General features: G+C 41.4%; 1 protein-coding gene across 1 annotated transcript in view; it reads right to left on the bottom strand.

Annotated features, from left to right (window-relative positions):
• Window positions 1-8,423: 8,423 nt before the first annotated feature.
• WFS1 (wolframin ER transmembrane glycoprotein) overlaps window positions 8,424-19,756 on the bottom strand; it is a 53,864-nt gene continuing 42,531 nt past the window's right edge. Inside the window, 2 exon segments of the mRNA XM_078149025.1 lie at window positions 8,424-11,055; window positions 14,193-14,338. Of these exon segments, the coding sequence (XP_078005151.1) occupies window positions 9,250-11,055; window positions 14,193-14,338 (1,952 nt within the window). The 3' untranslated portion in view covers window positions 8,424-9,249.

Below are 19,756 nucleotides of genomic sequence, written 5' to 3'. Positions count from 1 at the left end.
AGTACAGCCTGCAGACCTTCCAAGGTCCTTACGTATGAAGCAGCCAAGTGAGAGGGTTTTCCTAAGATGAGAACTCTCCTTTGGAAGGATTAAGGCAGGCAGAGATGCACCAAACTTCCCCTTTATAAGAAAAATTGGGCTGTGAGCTGGAGAGAGAAAGAAAGAGGGGGAAAGGCAGCTCCCTTGTGCAGGAGCATGTGATAAATGAATCAGATTGCCACACCAGCAAAGCTCATGTGTAGCATGGGAAGGGGTGTGTGTGTGTGTGTGTGTGTGTGTGTGTGTGTGTGTGTGTGTGTGTGTGTGTGTGTGTGTGTAGGGGGTGGGGAGAAGGGAGAGGACATAGACCATGGGTAGAGTATGTGAGAAAGACAAAATGATGAAATTTTGGGGGGGGTTAATTTATCTCCCTCACTGAGATATCATTAGCCTTCCATGAAGCCAAATGACATAATGGGAGAACCCTGGCCTGGGAGTCAAAACGCCTGTATTTTGAGTTCCTCTTCCACCAATGAATAGCCCATGAATGAGGACAGTCATTTAATCTGAACCTCAGTTTCTTCACCTGTAAAATTGAGGGAATGAATTATCTGCCTTATACTCTAGTTGTGAAGAAAGCATTCCACAAATGTGTAAAGCACATTATGAAGTCCCTTCTAGTTCTAAGATTCTAAGGTTTATCATTATTCCACAACCCAAGACTTTAAGGCTAGCATCATCTGTGTTAAATAACCCAACAGGTCATAGTTGTCTCCATAGGTCTTTAAGGCTTGTCCAGTGAGGTAGGCAAGTATTGTCATCTCCATTTTACAGATGATGAAACTGAGGCTCAGAAAAAAGAAGCAATTTGTTCAAGCCATTTAACAGGGTAAACACTGAAATTGGAATCACAAAGCCTGGGCCTAGATTCCAAATTCTGTTACTACCCGTGTGGCTTTGGTCAAAGTACTTATTAATCAATTTGTTTATTCATGCATTTATTTATTCATTTATTTTTATTTTATTTTTTAAAATTTTATTAATTTATTTTGATTTATCAACAATCACTTCCATATGCTTTTGAGTTGAAAATTTTTCTCCCCCTTCCCTCTCCCCCACCCTCCCCAAGATGGCACACAATCTGATATAGGCTTTACATTTGCATACCCATGAAACATATTTTCACATTAGTGAAGTTGTAAGTAAAAATTAAAACCAATAGGAGGAACCATCAGAAAGATGAAACAAAACTCAACAGAAGGTAAAAATAAGTGATAGCGATTCGACTTCCATAGTTCTTTCTTTGGATGTGGACAGCATTTTCCATCCTGAGGCCTCTGGAGATGTCTTAGATCCTCGTAATGCTGAGAAGGGTTCAGTTTAACAATCGTAGTCATTGCATAACATGGCTGTTATTGTGTACAAAGTCCTCTTGGTTCTGCTCACTTCACTCAGCATCAGACCATATAAGTCCCTTCCAGGTTTTTCTGAAGTCAGCCTGTTCATCATTTCTTATAGAACAGTAGTATTCCATTACATTCATATACCACAACTTGCTCAGCCATTCCCCAACTGATGGGCATCCTCTCAATTTCCAATTCTTTGCCACCACAAAAAGAGCTGCTATGAATATTTTTGTACATGTGGGTCCTTTTCCCATTTGTTTGATCTCTTTGGGATATAGCCCTAGAAGTGCTATTGCTGGATCAAAGGCATGCACATTTTTGTAGCCCTTTGGGCATAGTTCCAAATTGTTCTCCAAAATGGTTGGATCATTTCACAACTTCACCAACAATGTATTAGTGTTCCAATTTTCCCACATCTTCTCCCACATTTATCATTTTCCTGTTTTTTCATGTTGGCCAATCTGATAGGTGTGATATGGTACCTCAGAATTGTTTTGATGTGCATTTCTCTAATCAATAATGATTTAGAGCATTTTTTCATATGACTATAGATGGCTTTAATTTCTTCATCTGAGAACTGTCTGTTCATATCCTTTGACCATTTATCAATTGGGGAATGGCTTGTGTTCTTATAAATTTGTCTTAATTCTCTATATATTTTAGAAATGAGGCCTTTATCAGAGAGACTGTTGTAAAAATTCTTTCCCAATTTTCTACCTTCCTTCTAATCTTAGTTGCATTGGCTTTTTGTACAAAAACTTTTCAATTTAATGTAACAAATTATCCATTTTGCTTTTCATAATGTTCTCTATCTCCTGTTTGGTCATGAATTCTTCTGTTCTCCATAGATCTGATAGGTAAACTATTCCTTGTTCTCCCAGTTTACTTATGGTATCAGCCTTTATATCTAAGTCATGAACCCATTTTGACTTTATTTTGGTATATGGTGTGAGATTTGGGTCTATGCCTAGTTTCTTCCATACTCTTTTCCAGTTTTCCCTGCAGTTTTTTTCAAAGAGTGGGTTCTTATCCCAGAAGCTGGGGTCTTTGGGTTTATCAAATAATAGATTACTATAGTCATTGACTACTGTGTCTTGCATATTTAACCTATTCCACTGATCCACCTCCCTATTTCTTAGCCAGTACCAAGCAGTTTTGATGATTGCTGCTTTATAATACAATTTAAGATCTGGAATGCTAGGCACCTTCCCTGCATTTCTTTTCATTAGTTCCTTTGATATTCTGGACCTTTTGTTTTTCCAAATGAATCTTGTTATTATTTTTTCTAACTCTATAAAATATTTTTGGTAGTTTGATTGGTATGGCACTGAATAAGTAAATTAGCTTAGGTAGGATTGTCATTTTTATTATATTAGCTCCCTACCCATGAGCAACTGATGTTTTTCCAATTATTTAGATCTGATTTTATTTGTGTGAAAAGTGTTTTGTAATTGTGTTCATAGAGTTCCTGGGTTTGTTTCGGGAGGTAGACTCCTAAATATTTTATAATGTCTACAGTAAGTTTAAATGGGATTTCTCTTTCTATCTCTTGCTGTTGGGCTTTGTTGGTTATATAGAAATGCTGATGATTTATGTGGGTTTATTTTATAGCCTGCAACTTTGCTAAAGTTGTTTATTATTTCAAGTAGTTTTTTACTTGATTCTCTAGGATTCTCTAAGTATATCATCATGTCATCTGCAAAGAGTGATAGCTTTGTTTCTTCTTTGCCTATTCTAATGCCTTCAATTTCTTTTTCTTCTCTTATTGCTAAAGCTAAGGTTTCCAGTACAATATTGAATAACAGTGGTGATAATGGACATCCTTGTTTCACTCCGATCTTATTGGAAATGCTTCTAGCCTGTCCCCATTACATATAATGCTTGCTGAAGGTTTTAGATATGTGCTATTTATTATTTTAAGGAAGACTCCATTTATACCTATGCTTTCTAGTGTTTTTAATAGGAATGGGTGTATTTTATCAAAAGCTTTTTCTGCATCTATTGAGATGATCATGTGGTTTCTGTTGGTTTTGTGTTGATATGCTCAATGATGCTGATAGTTTTCCTAATATTGAACCAACCCTGCATTCCTGGTATAAATCCTACCTGGTCATAGTGTATTATTCTTGTGATAAGTTGCTGCAATCTATTTGCTAGTATTTTGTTTAAAATTTTTGCATCTATATTCATTAGAGAAATTGGTCTATAATTTTCTTTCTCTATTTTGACTCTTCCTGGTTTAGGTATCAACACCATATTTGTATCATAAAAAGAATTTGGTAAGACTCCTTCTTCACCTATTTTCCCAAATAGTCTATATAGTATTGGAATTAATTGTTCTTTAAATGTTTGATAGAATTGCATGTAAATCCATCTGGCCCTGGAGATTTTTTCCTAGGGAGTTCATCAATGGCTTGTTCAATTTCTTTTTCTGAGATGGGGTTATTTAAGTATTTTACTTCCTCTTTGGTTAATCTGGGCAATTTATATTTTTGTAAATATGTATCCATTTCACTAAGATTGTCAAATTTGTTGGCATATAGTTGGGCAAAATAATTCCTAATTATTGTTTTAATTTCCTCTTCCTTGGTGGTAGCTTTGCCCTTTTCATTCTTGATACTAGTAATTTGGTTTTCTTCTTTTTTTTAATTAAATTAACCAAAGGTTAATTTTCATAAAACCAGCTCTTAGTTTTATTTATTAGTTCAATAGTTTTCTTAATTTCAATTTTATTAATTTTTCCTTTGGTTTTCAATATTTCTAATTTGGTGTTTAGTTGAGGATTTTTAATTTGTTCTTTTTCTAGTTTTTTTAGTTGTATGCCCAATTCATTAATCTCCTCTTTTTCTATTTTATTTATGTAAGCATTTAGAGATATAAAACTTCCTCTAAGAACTGCTTTCGCTGCATCCCACAGGTTTTGGTATGTTGTCTCATTATTGTCATTCTCTTGAATGAAATTATTGATTGTTTCTATGATTTGTTGTTTGACCCAATCATTTTTTAGGATTAGATTATTTAGTTTCCAATTATTTTTTAGTCTATCTTTCCATGGCCCTTTATTACATATAATTTTTATTGTGTCATGATCTGAAAAGGATGCATTTAATATTTCTGCCTTTCTGCATTGGATTGTGAGGTTTTTATGCCCTAGTATGTGGTCGATTTTTGTGTATGTGCCATGTACTGCCGAGAAAAAAGTATATTCCTTTCTATCCCTGTTCAATTTTCTCCAGAGGTCTATCATACCTAACTTTTCTAATGTTCTATTCACCTCCTTAACTTCTTTCTTGTTTATTTTGTGGTTAGACTTATCTAGTGCCGAGAGGAGGATTAGGTCCCCCACTAGTATAGTTTTGCTGTCTATTTCTTCCTGTAACTCCCTGAACTTCTGTAAGAATTTGGATGCTATACCATTTGGTACATATATGTTTAGTAATGATATTACTTCATTGTCTCTGGTGCCTTTTAGCAGGATGTAGTTTCCTTCCTTATCTCTTTTGATTAGATCTATTTTTGCTTTTGCTTTGTCTGAGATCAGGATTGCTACCCCTGCTTTTTTTACTTCAGCTGCCACAGAATATATTCTGCTCCAGCCTTTTACCTTTACCCTGTATGTGTCACTCTTTTTCAAATGTTTCCTGTAAACAACATATTGTAGGATTATGTGTCTTTTAATCCATTCTGCAATCCGTTTCCTTATTAATCAATTTGAACCTCAATGTTTCTCATCAATAAAATGGGAACAGGGAGATAAAGACAGTCTGGATCCTTTATTTTTAGCCTTTTGCATGTCGTGGGCAATTTTGGCAGTTAAGGGAAACTTCAGAATAATGTTTCTAAATAATTGAAGGAAATGCTAAATTTCAGTTAAAAGTTAATGAAAACAAAGATGTATTTTCCCCATCCAAGTTTATGGATTCTTGCCTAAGCAAGGGTCCCCACATTATGAACTCCTGATTAAGAGAATCCTATGGTCCTTTCTAGGGCTTTCTATGATCCTATGACTTTGGAGGCTGGGTCAAGAGTCAAAAAGTGGACTGAAGTTTTCAAAGGTCACATTCCAACATCTCTTCACAATTGGAAAAATGTAAGATGATAAGGGCCACGCACATACGTAGAACTTTCTATGTGTCTGAAAAAGTCCCTCAATATCCAGCAAAGTAACCATTTCTTTTATGTTAAACACTCCTTAGAAACGGAAGGATTATAGCACTTGGAGATGTAACATCTGTAGTAACTGGGCCTCACTTTGGGCTGTAACAGGAAAAGAAAGAACAAAGTCCCAAATGTGGGTGAACAGAAGGTTGGGCTGTGGATAAGCTAGAAAGTCAGTGGGGCACTGTGGACGCGATTAAAAGGTCAAGTCAAAGAGACTTTAATTTGGTTCGGACTTGATTTTCATCTGCTGAGAATTCTCTATTGCAAATTAAGAGGAAACAGACACACTGCTTGGTTAACTTGCCACTAAGGGAGAGACAGAGACAAAGTTAATCACATTCCAGAATTTACAAAGGCCATTATAAATTGAGAGCTAAGGTGACCTGTGTCCCCTTGAGAACACCTATATAAATGCTCTGAGACATGGGCAGTTGCCTCATTTTCTCATCACGGGTAAGCCAAGTGCATCAGATTAAGATTTGGGAGTTTAAGGACACAGGCGCAAATTCTGTTCCTGTGGGACTGTACAAGTCACTTAGATTCTTGCGACCTCAGTCAGTCAGTTAATGCATTTAAGCATTTACTATATAGTTCCTGCTGTTTAATGAGCTCCCATTCTAATGAGAAACAACATGCAAGCAACTACGTAAAAACAAGACATAGGCAGGATAAATTGGAGATGATCAACAGAGGAAAGGCACTGAGATTAGTGAAGATCAAGAAAAGACTTCTTGCAGAAGGTAGAATTTTTGTTGGGGCTTGAATGATGAAGAGGGAGGGCATTCTGTGTATGGAGACATCCAGAGAAACTGCTGGAGTACCATGTGAGGAACAGCAAAGAGGCCAGGGTCTCTGGATCTCAGAATATCTGGAGAAAAATGGGGTGTAAGGAGACTAGAAGGGGGGCCAGTTGTGTAGGACTTTAAAAGCCAAATAGGAGATTTTGCAGTTGATCCTGCAGATTACAGGGAAATCACTGGAGTTTATAGGAGGTGGTAATATGGTAATATGAGGACTTTGGACTAGATACCAAGATCTCTTTCTTCTTGCAGATAGTATGATGAAGCACACGTCTTCTAATCTATTGAATTAAATATACAATATTTAGATGCCATGAGGGGTCTAAAAAAAGGTATAGCTATAAACAATCTGCATGTAAACCAAAGTGTACATGTACATCCTTGACATTTTTGTGGCTGGAAGTGATCCTGAGCTTTTGAATGTCATGAGATAAGAATGCAAGCACAGATAGGTTAATTAAGCTGAAAAAAGGTTTGAATATGGACCTAGGAATGAGATGTATGGCTCTGCTATGTCTGTTGTTGTTCAGTTGTTTCAGTTGAGTCCGACTCTTCATGACCCTGTTTGGGGTTTTCTTGGCAAAGACACTAAGGAGGTTTGCCATTTCCTTCTCCAGCTCATTTTACAGATGAGGAAACTGAGACAAAACAGTGACTTGCCCAGCGTCACATAGCTAGTAAGTGTGTAAGGCCAAATTTGAACTCAGGTCTTCCTGACTCCAGGCCTGGTATTCTATCCACTGTACCACCTAGCTGCCCATCAGGCTAAGTACAGTGAGGCTAATAAGCAGGATGCTCGCCGCATGGTGGTGAATTTTAGCTACAATGCCCCTTTACTAAGATGAGGAAGAGTTGCAATATTTATTGGAGAGAATATCTATATACCTATATCTATGTGTGTATATATATATCTATATATGAAATATAAATATATACACACATAATCCATGATGTTTCCTACTTAATTTTCTGCTCTTATTTCATATTTTTCTGCCTGTAACACTCTCTATCCCGATCCCAGTTCCCAATACATAATTTTTAATCTCCTGCCTTCATGGCATTGCAAAAGTGGTACCCCATGTCTGGAATACACTTTCTCATTTCTGCCTCAGAGTCCCTGGCTTCCTTTAAAACACATCTCTGGCATCACCTCCTACACAAGGCTTTTCCTGATTTGCCCTTTTGAAATTACTTTTCATATCTAAGAGTTATAGTCAGAGAGATTCAAGCTCCTCAGATGTTTTATTTCAGTTTAGTGCTTGCCTATAGTAGGTGCTTAATAAATGTTTGTTAAATTGAACTTGAATATGCACACAGAGTATACTTATGACACACTTAAACATGCTTCTTTCAGGCCACTGTGGATATTCCAAAAATGTGTTAAATAAGAATGTCATCCCAGTATTTACATTCCAGTGGGCTTTTCTGTTATTGCCTCTCGGATCATATATAAACTGTTTTTGGCATCTAACGCTCTTCACAATCTGGTCCGTTTCCGTTTTTCTAGTCTTCTTGTACAATACTTCCTCTACACACTATATGGTCCAGCCTGGTCTACTTGCTGTGCCTCATGCATGACTTTCTACTTCTCATCCCTGTGTCTATAACTGAACAGGGTAAGCAGGGTGCCCTCCCTACTCACCACCATCTTTTCCTTTTCCTAGTTTTCTCAGCTCAAGAGCCACCTTTTGCAAAAGCCATTTCCTGGTTCTCCAAGCTACTAGGACAATCTCACCTCTAAGATTACTTTGTATATAATTTGAGTGCCTCTCCTCCATACCTGTATATGTGTATGTTGCTTCCTCTATTGGGATGTCAGCTCCAAGAGGGCCGTGGCTGTTTTTGTCTTTCTTTGTATCCCCAGCACATAGTTTGATGAATTCTTGTTGATTCACTGATTAGTTCTGGGTACCTTTTAACTTAGTGCTCATTTTTCCAAGAATAAAAAAGGTTCATGGACAAAAGTACTTAAGTTGTTTGTATTTAATAAATCAAGTGTCCCAAATCAGGCAAAATCAGTTTCTATTCTTTGTGCTCGTATGCCGCAAGAAAGTTTTCAAATCGCACCAACCAAGGATATGACCACAAATGTTTTATTTCAGCCTCTTCTGGCCCCTGACTTTTCTGCTGTACAGCATGAAAGATCACCAAACTTTTGTGAATACTTGGGGCAGAGCGCCCAGCGCTGAGGTGTATTTCACAAATCAATATAGATTAGACTCGGCACATTCCCACAAACAGTAGTCATTTTATACAGGATTTTGAAACCATTCAAGGCAATATGCTGTATGTACACTGAAATCTGGCATGGAATATATTTTCAACCAAAGTCGTGTCCCATTGCATCTGAAAACTCTGGCCTATGAAATAAACCTAAAGCTCAATTCAAAACCCACCTGAGCTCAGTTAGTTTTATGTCACCACACTCAGAATACAGTTAAAACTAGTGTTGACAACTGAATATATACAAATTAATGTAACTTTACTTGCACACCAGATACTTTCTGCTCATATTTTTAAACAATAACAACAACAATAAATCCAAAGGTATATAACAGGGGAGAGGTATCACCTATAAAGTGCTTTTAATATCAAGCTTTTTTTTTTTATTCCAACGACCACAGCAAATTTTGGGTTTTAGATAAGCCTGTGTGCATGCAATTTCCAATGATAGTCTGCATTCGTAAACAGAAAAAGTCAAATAGTTTTTTTTTTTACACCAAGTTCATTAGGACTTGGGACCACGTAAATGCCAGTGGTAGAGAATCAACACGCTGAATTAACACACAATTCTAAATGTAATGTTACAGCCAGCCTGGTGAAGAAGTCAAGCTTAGAGTAATAGGAACAGTGTAATCTAGGCATACTGCATGGCACTACCCACTGGATAGGCTGTGACCCTATCAAGCTGCTGCTAAGAAGGGAGAGAAGAAAAAATCAAACGCAAACTTAATGGCGCCATGTACGGTGCTTCTCCAGTCATGCTCGATCTTCACATGTCGCTTAGCGGGGGCAAGTTGGGCCATGCAGTTGAGACAGCTGATTGCCTTCAGTTCAAAGACTGGCCACTTGCTGCCTAGTCGACCTTCTAGAATTGTGCTAAATTCAATAACGCTGCCCTGTCTCAGGTGCAGTAAGATGTTTTTGAACTCGCTGCTGGCCCTCAGTACAATATCCTTGGTAATATCGTCTTCTTCAATGGTCTTGTTTCCAGTGTTGCTATAGGGCATGCCCACCGTTATTTCAAATTTGTACCTATCAAACTTTTTAATGTGGCACTCATGTTTGGCAAGATATTTGAGCCGACAGAGCTCTTCTTCTGCAGTGCTAATGTTTCCAGGGAGGCAGTTGGGGTAGGCCTCGCCGTATAAGCACCTCATCCAGTCTCCAATGAAGAATGGGAGCATGTTTATTGCAGACTCGGCACTGTTATCAATATCGGTAACCCTGACGTATTTGAACCGTCCTGTCCATGTGACCCTGTGTCCTTCCAGGTGGCTGCACAAAATCTGTGTGCGTGCCATGTTGGTTTCCTTCCAGGCCCGGGGTCCACACAGGAAGCCATACTGTTGCCAGGTCAAAGTGGAGTTGTAGACTTTCATTCCTTCTGATCGGTAGACATAGAACCAACAGAAGAGCACAATGGCTGTGATCCACACAAGGATAAGCTTGACGATGGAGCTCTTGGTTAAGGACTTCACCATCTCAACCACAGAGAAGCTGGCTTTTGTCCACCAGCGTAAGAGTAGGGGTATACTGCACAGCGCCATGGTGACCATGATTTTGGTGAGCTCCAAGGAGACAAACCATCTAGAAAACTGGACAATGCACATCAAGGCAATGCCAACTACTAGAATTGGGAGGGCAAAGAGGAACAGAAAATAGCCAACTGATGCTCGGATAAGACCAAGACCGGAGGACTCAAGCAGAATGACAACAGAGAGTTCACACCACATGAAACACACCAAGTAAGGGACCAAGTAGCAATAAGTGCCTTTGAAATTCCTCAGTTGTGCCATCCTAAAGAAGAGGTAAAAGAGGTACATGAATAGGAAACATGGGATACTCACATTCAGTATGATAAAGTGGCCTATGGGCACAGTGAAAAATGTTTGACCAAGGAATTTCAGATAGTGCCAATCTACAGGAAAAGTGCTCAACACAGAGAGCAGGCCAGCAGTGACTTCAACCACCAACGCTCTTCTGGTGTAAGGCTCAGCTGAAGTACTTAAACTCATGTAACTCGTCACGGTGAAGAAAATGGAGATGATGGCCAGCTCTGAGCAAGGAATCCACTCTTTGCTGGCTATGGGGAAAGAGAAAATGACAAAGAACACAGACAACAGGAAGTGGATGTAGGGCTCTAAGTGGTTCCAGCCAAAGTTAACCTCGGCTTGCTCGACATCCAAATTGGGCTCAAAGCGCAGCAGTAAGTCAGTGAGGGTCCGAAAGTTTTCCCAGGCCTTACTATCTTGAAAAACCTTCAAGGTGCAGATCACCATGGAAATGAAAGACAGGTAGAAGATGACTAATGGGATGAAGAATGCAAAAAAGTCGATTGTCAGGTTGCTAATGATGAAGAAAAAGATGAGGGCATTGATGTGATGGGTTGGGACTATGCTGGAGAGCCAATGCATGCCTGCTTTGGAAGCCATGTCGATCAGGTACTCTTTGATCTCCATGATGGCATGAAGTGGGTATTTCACAACCTAGGAAGGAAGAAAATGAATTTTAAAATGTGTGTGCGTGTGTCTATGTGAAAGTTCAAGATAGAAAGTATGTCATAAGAGGCATTTCCTCTCATTCTTCCTCTAAAAACTGTAACAAAACACCTTCAGACATTTAAATAGGCAGACCCAATCAACTGTACTGGACTTTGCTGGTACTTTCAAAGATTTCTAGAAAAGCAAATCCTTGCCTTCTATTTAATGGAGCATTTGTGAAAAATGAACGTCTTTCCAGGGTACCTCTGGGCACAGATTTCTCTGAGCCTTAACAGCTGCTCTGCTTTTCCACGCAGGCATTGCCATCTGACCTGCTGATGCATCTTAAAGATGCCTGGGTCTCTTCATCAACCTGCCACCAAATCCTTAGTATTTCTGGGCCCTTTCTATGCACCCTGAATCTGGAACCTTTCAGATGTGTTTTTTTCCTTTACTAAAATGTGAACTCCTTCTCTCTCTCTCTGTCTCTCTTTGTCTCTCCTTCTATCCCCAGCATTTAGTATAGTGCTTGGCATATAGAAAGCACCTAATAAAATCTTTGTGATTAAAGCACCAGAAGCCAGCTACTACTCAAAAACCTTCCTGACAGGCAAAGGATGAGCCTGTGATGATAGAATGGACAAATGAATTCCTTCCAGAGACGCTGGGGTGGGGGGTGGGGGGGGGTAGGGGGGAGCAAATCCCAAAATTACATGGAAGATGTTCAGGGGAGAAAGAGGCAGCTAGGTGTTGCTGTGGATAGAGTAGCTGACTTGGAGTTAGGAACACTTGAATTGAGAGCCTGCCTCAGTTGCTAACCTTGTGACCCTTGACAACTCATGTCTGCCTGCCTTAGTTTCCCTACCTGCAAAATGGGGATAATTATAGTACCTATGTTTCAGGGTTGCTGTGAGGATAAAATGAGATAACATGCGTAAATTGCTTTGCAAATTTTAAAGTGCTAAACGAATGCTAACTATTATTACTATTGTTATTATTTATTTTTTTGAGAAGTGGGAAGATGATGTGCCAGAGCCTTGGAGGAGATCAAGGGGACAAAAGACCTAGCTGGGATAAATGAGATAAGCTTTCACATGACTTAGAGTCAGAAGCTACCCTAGCCTGCATGGGGGGTGGTGTTGTTTTATGCATACTTCTGATCACCTGACACTTGCATGTTGTTGAACTGTATGTTCTTTTCCCTTATGACCAAACCCTATATGACTAAACTATATTTCTGTAGTCTGGAATTTTGAGGTTGTAGGAGGCAACGTCATCATCATTGTTATTATGTGTTTTTTTTTAATAGTTTTTCGTTTGTTTGTTTTGGTGAGGCAATTGGGGTTAAGTGACTTGCCCAGAGACACACAGCTAGTGAGTGTTATGCATCTGAGGCCAGGTTTGACTCAGGTCCTCCTGACTCCAGGGCCAGTCCTCTATCCACTGCACCACCGAGCTGCCCCCATCGTGTGTTTTAAGGATTACAAAGTCCTCCAGTGCTCCGACCTAACACCTTGGGTCTAGTTAGTACAAGTGTTATACCAGTAACTAACACATGAGGCTTTAAAGCTTACAAAGCATTTAACACACATTCTCATTCCTTCTTTCTAAACCTATAAAATGGGCAAGGTGAGAATTATAATCCCCACATTACTGACGAGGCCCGAGCTCCCAGATGCTGAGTGACTTGTATGAGTATTAAGTTACAGAGCTGGGATCTGAACCCTGTCTTCTGGCTGCCAAGCTCAGCACTGTGCCCACCATGGCCCAGGGATGGTGCTACGCTTGTGCCAGGGCACCCCAGGCATCCACAGGGCAGAGGAGGAGGCAGAGGAAAGGGGGAATAAGTGACCAAACGGGAACCCAGGTTCTGGGGATCAAGATTAGAGCACTGTGTCTCAAGCCAGAGTTCAGAAATTAGCAAGGTTTAGACAAGACAAAGAGGAATCCCCAGATCAAAGGGGAGCCACTGCCCTGGCTCAGCTCCAGGAAGAGAGTGATTCCACAGCAAATGCAGGTCCTAAGCACGGCTCATATTGAAGTATATTACTCCTTTATGTGTAGATCTCACCATGTTACTCCCTTCCTCAATAAACTGGTAGCTCCCTTCTGCCTCCAGGATAAAATACAGCATCTCAGTTTTAAGCTTTAATAGCTCCAGACAGCACTATGCCTTTTGGAACACCCTGGCCTCATCATTCATTACTCTCCTTTCTGTATGGGCCTTGGGGGGAGCTTTCACGGCTTAGAGCCCACCTGGATGCTGTTAGGTAGCACACTATGGTGGAGAAAGTATCAGGAAGATCCGAATTCAAATCCTGCTTATGTGTGAACAAGATCAATCCAATTCACCCCACTAAGCCTCAGTTTCCTCTTCTTCAGAATGGGGATGATATCCACAGTACTTCCCTTAAAGGGCTGTGTGGTTTAAATGAGATCATGAATGCAAAACTCTTTGCCAACTGTTCTATACTAAGTTCGGTACTGGTTCCATTATTATTATCATTATTATTGGGGGAATTTTTTTTTTTTTAGTGAGGCAATAGGGGTTAAGTGACTTGCCCAGGGTCACAGAGCTAGTAAGTGTCAAATATCTGAGGTCATATTTGAACTCAAGTCCTCCTGACTCCAAAGCCAGAGGTCTATCCACTGTGCCATCTAGCTGCCCCTATTGGCACACGTGCAGCCACGTTGCAAATGTACCCAGTGACCCTCCTTCCTCTTGGTTATTTCGACAAGGGTCACAGTTCTGGAGCCTCAGTGAGGTCACCTCATCCACCACCACCACCTTCATTTTATTGGGTTTTTTTTGTTTGTTTGTTTGTTTTTGGCAATTGGGGTTAAATGACTTGCCCAAGGTCACACAGCTAGTAAGTGTCAAGTGTTTGATCTGAGGCTGGATTTGAACTTGGGTCCTCCTGACTTCAGGGCCAGTGCTCATCCACCGTGCCACCTAGCTGCCCTCTATAGCTAGTACCAGTCAAGTGTCTGAGACCAGATTTGAACGCGGGTCCTCCTGACTCCAAGCCTGGCACTCTATCCACTGTGCCACCTAGTTGTCCCCCTCCCACTTCATTTTACAAGAAGGAAGATCAGCATGCCTGACGTTTCCTTGTGGGGAGGGGACCCAAGTTCTCACTGACCTTCAGGCGCAAGGGGAGGTCTTCCGGGCTCTTCCCTGCCAGCTCATCGTCATCATTGTCCTGCAGAAAAAGGCTGCTGGGGACGATTCCCTTGGCGTACTTCTTGGTTATTTCAACAAAGTCGTCCAGGGCGACGTAGTTCTTTGCTAGGTTAGGAGAGAAGACCACACAAGCAAATAAATCAAAGTGTCCCCTGTATAGAAACAATGGGCAAGCCAGCCCTAGAACAGAAAGGGAACATCTGAGGTTGAAAGCAGGCCCCTGACCTTCTCACAGTCCCTGGTCTGCACCTCTCCACACAGCTGGCACTTAGGAGATCTTTCGTATTATTACTTCTGTCCATGCTGATCTTCCCTCCTAGCTTGTGAGCTCCATGCAGGTAGGGACTAGGTCCCCTCTAAACTTTGGGGCTCTCCTAGCACTCAGAACAGTGCTCTAGAAACAACAAAACGCTTAAATGAAGGATGGTGTCACAGAAAGAGTCAAGCCAAGTCAAGTATTTATTAAACACTTACTATGTGCTAAGCATTGGTAAAACAGATACAAACAGAAAAAAAGTCTTCTGCCTTCATGGAGATTACAGTCTAATGGAAGAGGACAAGACATAAAAGGAAGGCAAAAGTTTGGGGTGGGGGCGAGGGAAGAGATGAAGGTACCAGAGCAGAGACACTGAGGAGCAAGAGCTGGACGGTAAGGCGTGCAGCCTGAAGATAAATGAAGATGTGGCCGGACTGGGCATCCTCCTGAAAATGGAGAGTGGTAGAACTAGACCATCAGAGGCAGAGGCTACAGGCATGGAGGGGAACTTCTTTTTTTGGGGGGGGCGGGGGAGGCAATTGGGGTTAAGTGACTTGTCCAGAGTCATACACCTAGTATCTGAGTCTGGATTTGAACTTCGGTCCTCCTGACTCCAGGACCAGTACTCTATCCACACTGCCATCTAATGTGCTTCCAGGGCAAAAAGGTTTCTGGAGCATCATAGACAACGTCTGGGGAGGGGAATGGAGATAACTGGACTGGAGAGAGCCGTGGTCCTGCAGCCAGGGAGTCGAGTCCTGCCTCCAATAGTTACTAGCTCTGAGGCTGCTTCCTATACCCTATAAGGAGGACAGTCATCCCTTTAGTCTCTACCACAGAGGCTGTCATGGGGATGCTGGGAGATAAGGTACTGGAAGAGCTTATCTCCGCATCAGCTGCTGCCGTTATTATGATAAATGCTTGCTGGAACCTAAACTTTAAAAAGGGGCTGGGAAAAGCGCACAGAGAAGAGTGAGAGGCAAAAGTTTTGTAAGAAGAGATGGGGAAAAGAAAATGACACGTGGGAAGGTGAAATGGAGATTTACTAATGACTGCCTCTGTGCCACGTGGTGGCGGGAGCTGCTTTGGGATCCTGCTGTGGTCCCGTCAAAGGAGGCAGTGAATGGTAAGTGGGGAGGCCCATCAGCTCCAGGTACCAGGCTAAGGTTACACCCTTAATGCGTGATAGAAAGGGCAAGAACACCATGGCCACCAGCGGTAACAGCTCATACATCCACCAGTCCAGCCATTTTGTCTACCAGGAGGTATGCAAGTGATTGGGCAGCTAGGTGGTGCAGTGGACAGAGCGCCAGAACTTGGGACTTCCTACTAGGTGTGGCACAATACCCACTGGGCCACCTGGCTGCCACCCACCAACCCACATGTATGTATATGTATGTGTGTGCGTGTGTGTGTTCATGCATACACGAAGTCTCCCTAGCTAAACCATAAGTTCTTAGAGGTCAGGTAGTGAGTCTTATCCCCCTTGGCATCTAGTACTGCACCCTGCACTTGGTAGGGAAGCCATACTGATGAGGATGATGAGCTCAAAGAAACAAGACTCTGAAAGTACTCCAAAAAGTAGCGCAGCCCTGCAGCTGCACAGGGTACTATTTTATCTAAGTGATCAGACTCCCGAATGGAAAGAACCTTAGAAATCAACAGAATGATGCGAATGTCTACCCTAAAGCAAGAAGTAAACTGGGACCAGAGAAATAATAATGATGATGATGATGATAATAAGAACAAAACAACAGCTAGCCTTTATATAGCACATGAAGGTTCAAGAATGCTTTACAAATGTTCTCTCATTTGATTCCCACACCAGCCCCGAGAAGGAGATGCTATTATGATCCCTATGTTACGGATGAAGAAACTGAGGAGACGGAGGTGAAGCTGGTGTCTGACACCAGACTTGAGCTTCCTGACTCCATGTCCAATCAGTGCTCTAACCAGTGCGCCACCTCGCTGTCTTCGGGGAGAAGGGAAGTGACTTTCCCAAGGTCACACAGCTGGTGTCTGACACCAGACTTGAGCTTCCCGACTCCATGTCCAGTCAGTGCTCTAACCAGTGCGCCCCCTCGCTCTCTTCGGGGAGAAGGGAAGTGACTTGCCCAAAGTCACACAGCTGGTGTCTGAAGCCAGACTTGAGCTTCCCGACTCCATGTCCAGTCAGTGCTCTAACCATTGCGGCATCTAGCTGTCTTTAGGGAGAAGGGAAGTGACTTGCCCAGGGTCACACTGCAAGTTGGTAGCAGGTCCAGCAAGAGCTGCCCGTGAGACTCCATTAACAAAATACAAATCACCTATTGTTTGGAAGTCAAGGCTGAATGGAATGGGAGGAATCATTTCCAGGAATCTCCACTGTCTCTCTCAATTCTGTTGTCAGGAAGAGTTAACAACCTCCTACTCTGTCTTACAGAAACTTTTCTGTTCTGAATGCCATTAGGAACCTGACACCAAAATGATTTTTTTTAATTTAAAATTGATATTCAAAATTTTCTCTAGTTTCTATTCTTCTGAGATTTTTCCCCCCCAATTTTTTGATGACTGGTGGACCAATGCCTACCCACAGGAACATGTGGATTCATTTACTATTCTGTTACTTCAGCGGCTACTTCAACCTGCAGTAAAATTCCCGGCCAGAGGAACCAAGGCTGCAGAAACCTGCTGAGCAGGATGACTTTCTTCCTGAGAAAGGGTAGTTTTGGGGGGCAAGGGGGAGTGACCAAGAGCAGGAAAAGAGTGGCAAGAGAGGCGTTAGGCAACCAGGCTGCCAGCCCCAAGCTCTGGTGAGGGAGCACACAGGGGACAAAGGGAAAACAGTGCAATTTAGAGAGAATGTCAGAGCTGGAAGGGACCACGGACATCATCTAGCTGTCGGAGGGGTTCTTTCCAACCACGACAGACTCCTTTCTGTGCCTGTGGCCTCACCCTAGGGTCTCCCCTCCCTAAACCTGCCCTCGGGAAAAAATAAAATAGCGTGGCATTAGTATACATGAACTTAATGAATCATTACTAATACTAATTAATCACTAGAATAAATGAATCATAGTAGTTAATCATGCTAATTAATCGTGAGTATAAAAACTTCAGCATTTTTGTGCTGAATTAAAATCAAGGTGTCTCCTTTTCTAGCGGTTTCTGAATGTGTGAGATGGGGATAACGTTATTGTACAATAACTTCACAGGGATGTGGTTAAGATCACGTCACAGGACTGATTATAGATTCAGAGTTGGATGAGGCCTTAGAGGTCATTTGGTCCAATCCTCTCATTTTTTAAAGGAAGAAACTGAGGCATAGAGCGGTTAAATGTCCTGCTGAAGGTCATGTAGCTAGTAAGTCTCAGAGGCAGGATTTGAACCCTGGTCTTCCTGACTTTGAGTCCAACGCTCCATGGCTCAGGATAAAGAGCAATAGGCCTGGAGTTGGGAAGACGCGAATTCAAAGCCAGTCTCAGACACTTATTTGCTATGTGACTTTGGATAAATCACCTAACTTCTGCTTGCCTCAGTTTCCTCATCTATAAAATAGGGATAATAACAGTACCTACTGCCCAGGGTTGTTGTGGGGATCAAATGAGATAATATTTGTAAGGCACTCTACAAACCTTAAAGTGCTATATAAATGCTATCATCATCATCATTGATATTACACTATGCTGTCTCAGGAAAGTTGTTTGTAAATCTTGAGGCACCTTGTAAAATTTAAGCTGTTGTCATCAGTGCATGTATCTTACCTCCTTGGCACTTCAGAAGAGGGAAGGAAAAATGAGATAGGCAGGTAATATTGTAATTATTTGCAAGGGCATTTAAGAGATACCAAAGGAATAAGACTCATCGTGGCGCTCTCTGGATACAAAGAACTTTCACAGCTAAGTCAATTAGCATCTAGGTACCAGGCACTGTGCTTAATGATCTCTTGTGAACTGTATCTCTCTTTCCACAAAGTCTCATCCTTCTTTTCTATCTATGGGGATAATGAAAGAAGACTACTATCTATGGATTGTTCATGAAGATACTACCTGATCATATTTCTTTAGTCTTGTACGAGTTAGAAAACACTTTCTTCATAACAATCTGGTGAGGTGGGTAATACAGTTATTCCCACTTTACAGAGAATGAAATTAAAGGCTAGAGAGATGGAGTGATCCACCCTGGCCACACAACTAATAAATGTCAGAAGCAGAACTCCAACCCAAGTATCCTGACTCCAAATACAGTATTCCATGTCGACGGGAGAAAGAAAATCCAACAGTTGCTTAAGCTGTATTAAGTCTGGCACAGGGTTCCGAATGAAAGGAGACCTCCACTATGTTCCTGGCTTGGTCAGACCAATCTGGAAAATTGTATTTAGTTCTAGAAAGACAATTTGGCCCCTTGACCAACCGTATCCTTGGTTGTTTCGCCAGGTCCTCATACTGAATGGTATCTAGGAAGATAAAAGCACTGGAGATACCATGCAGTGTGAGGACCTGATCAAATAATCAAGGACACAATTAGGCCCAAAGAGTCTTAGGAGGGACATGACAACTACGGGTATTTGAGGGTCTGTCATACAAAAGAGAGGTTTCACTAACCCCGTTCGCCCCCAGAGAGAAGAGTAAGAAGCACTGGGTAGAAATCAGGACTGATGGATAAAACTTGAGAGAGAGAAAAGCTTCTTACCCTGAGCTCATCAGCAGTAAAATCTGAGCTGATTTAGGAGTTAGTGGGCTCCTCCAATGAAGGCTTTCAAGCAGTTAAGGTTTTCCAGGTATGTTGCAGAGAGGACAGCCTGAAGAAGGTATTGACTGGATTAGATGCTCCCTGAGGTCCCTTCCTGTTTTTTGTCCTTTGTTCTCCAAGAGAACCAATGACATCATGAGGGTGATGCCTTGACTTGCTGGTGAACTGGACTGAAGTGAGGCAGAGCTTGCAGTCATCAGCCTCACTCCTCCAAAGTGTACTCGGAGTCAGGATACTTGGCTTGCAACTCTGTTTCTAGCTATGTGCCTCAAGTAGTTAAGTTCTTCTCTCTCTGGCCCTTAATTTCTTTATCTATAGAAGGGGAATAATTACACTACCCACCTCAGTAGGTTATGAGGAAAACTGCTTTCTAACTCTTAAGGTGCTATATAAGTATTATTATTATATTATCATTATTATTTTTAATGAAAAATTCACAGGATCTTCAGATTGTGGCTTTTTTTCAGAGTTCTCACTCATGAACACAATTTTCCTTTTAAGATGACTTAAAGGTCACCATGTTTCCAAAGGGCTTTAGA

Source organism: Phascolarctos cinereus, unplaced genomic scaffold, assembly GCF_003287225.1.
Source record: "Phascolarctos cinereus isolate Bilbo 61053 unplaced genomic scaffold, phaCin_HiC Scaffold_9;HRSCAF=440, whole genome shotgun sequence".
Taxonomy (NCBI): Eukaryota; Metazoa; Chordata; class Mammalia; order Diprotodontia; family Phascolarctidae; genus Phascolarctos; species Phascolarctos cinereus.
This window is presented reverse-complemented; position numbering and strand designations above follow the sequence as displayed.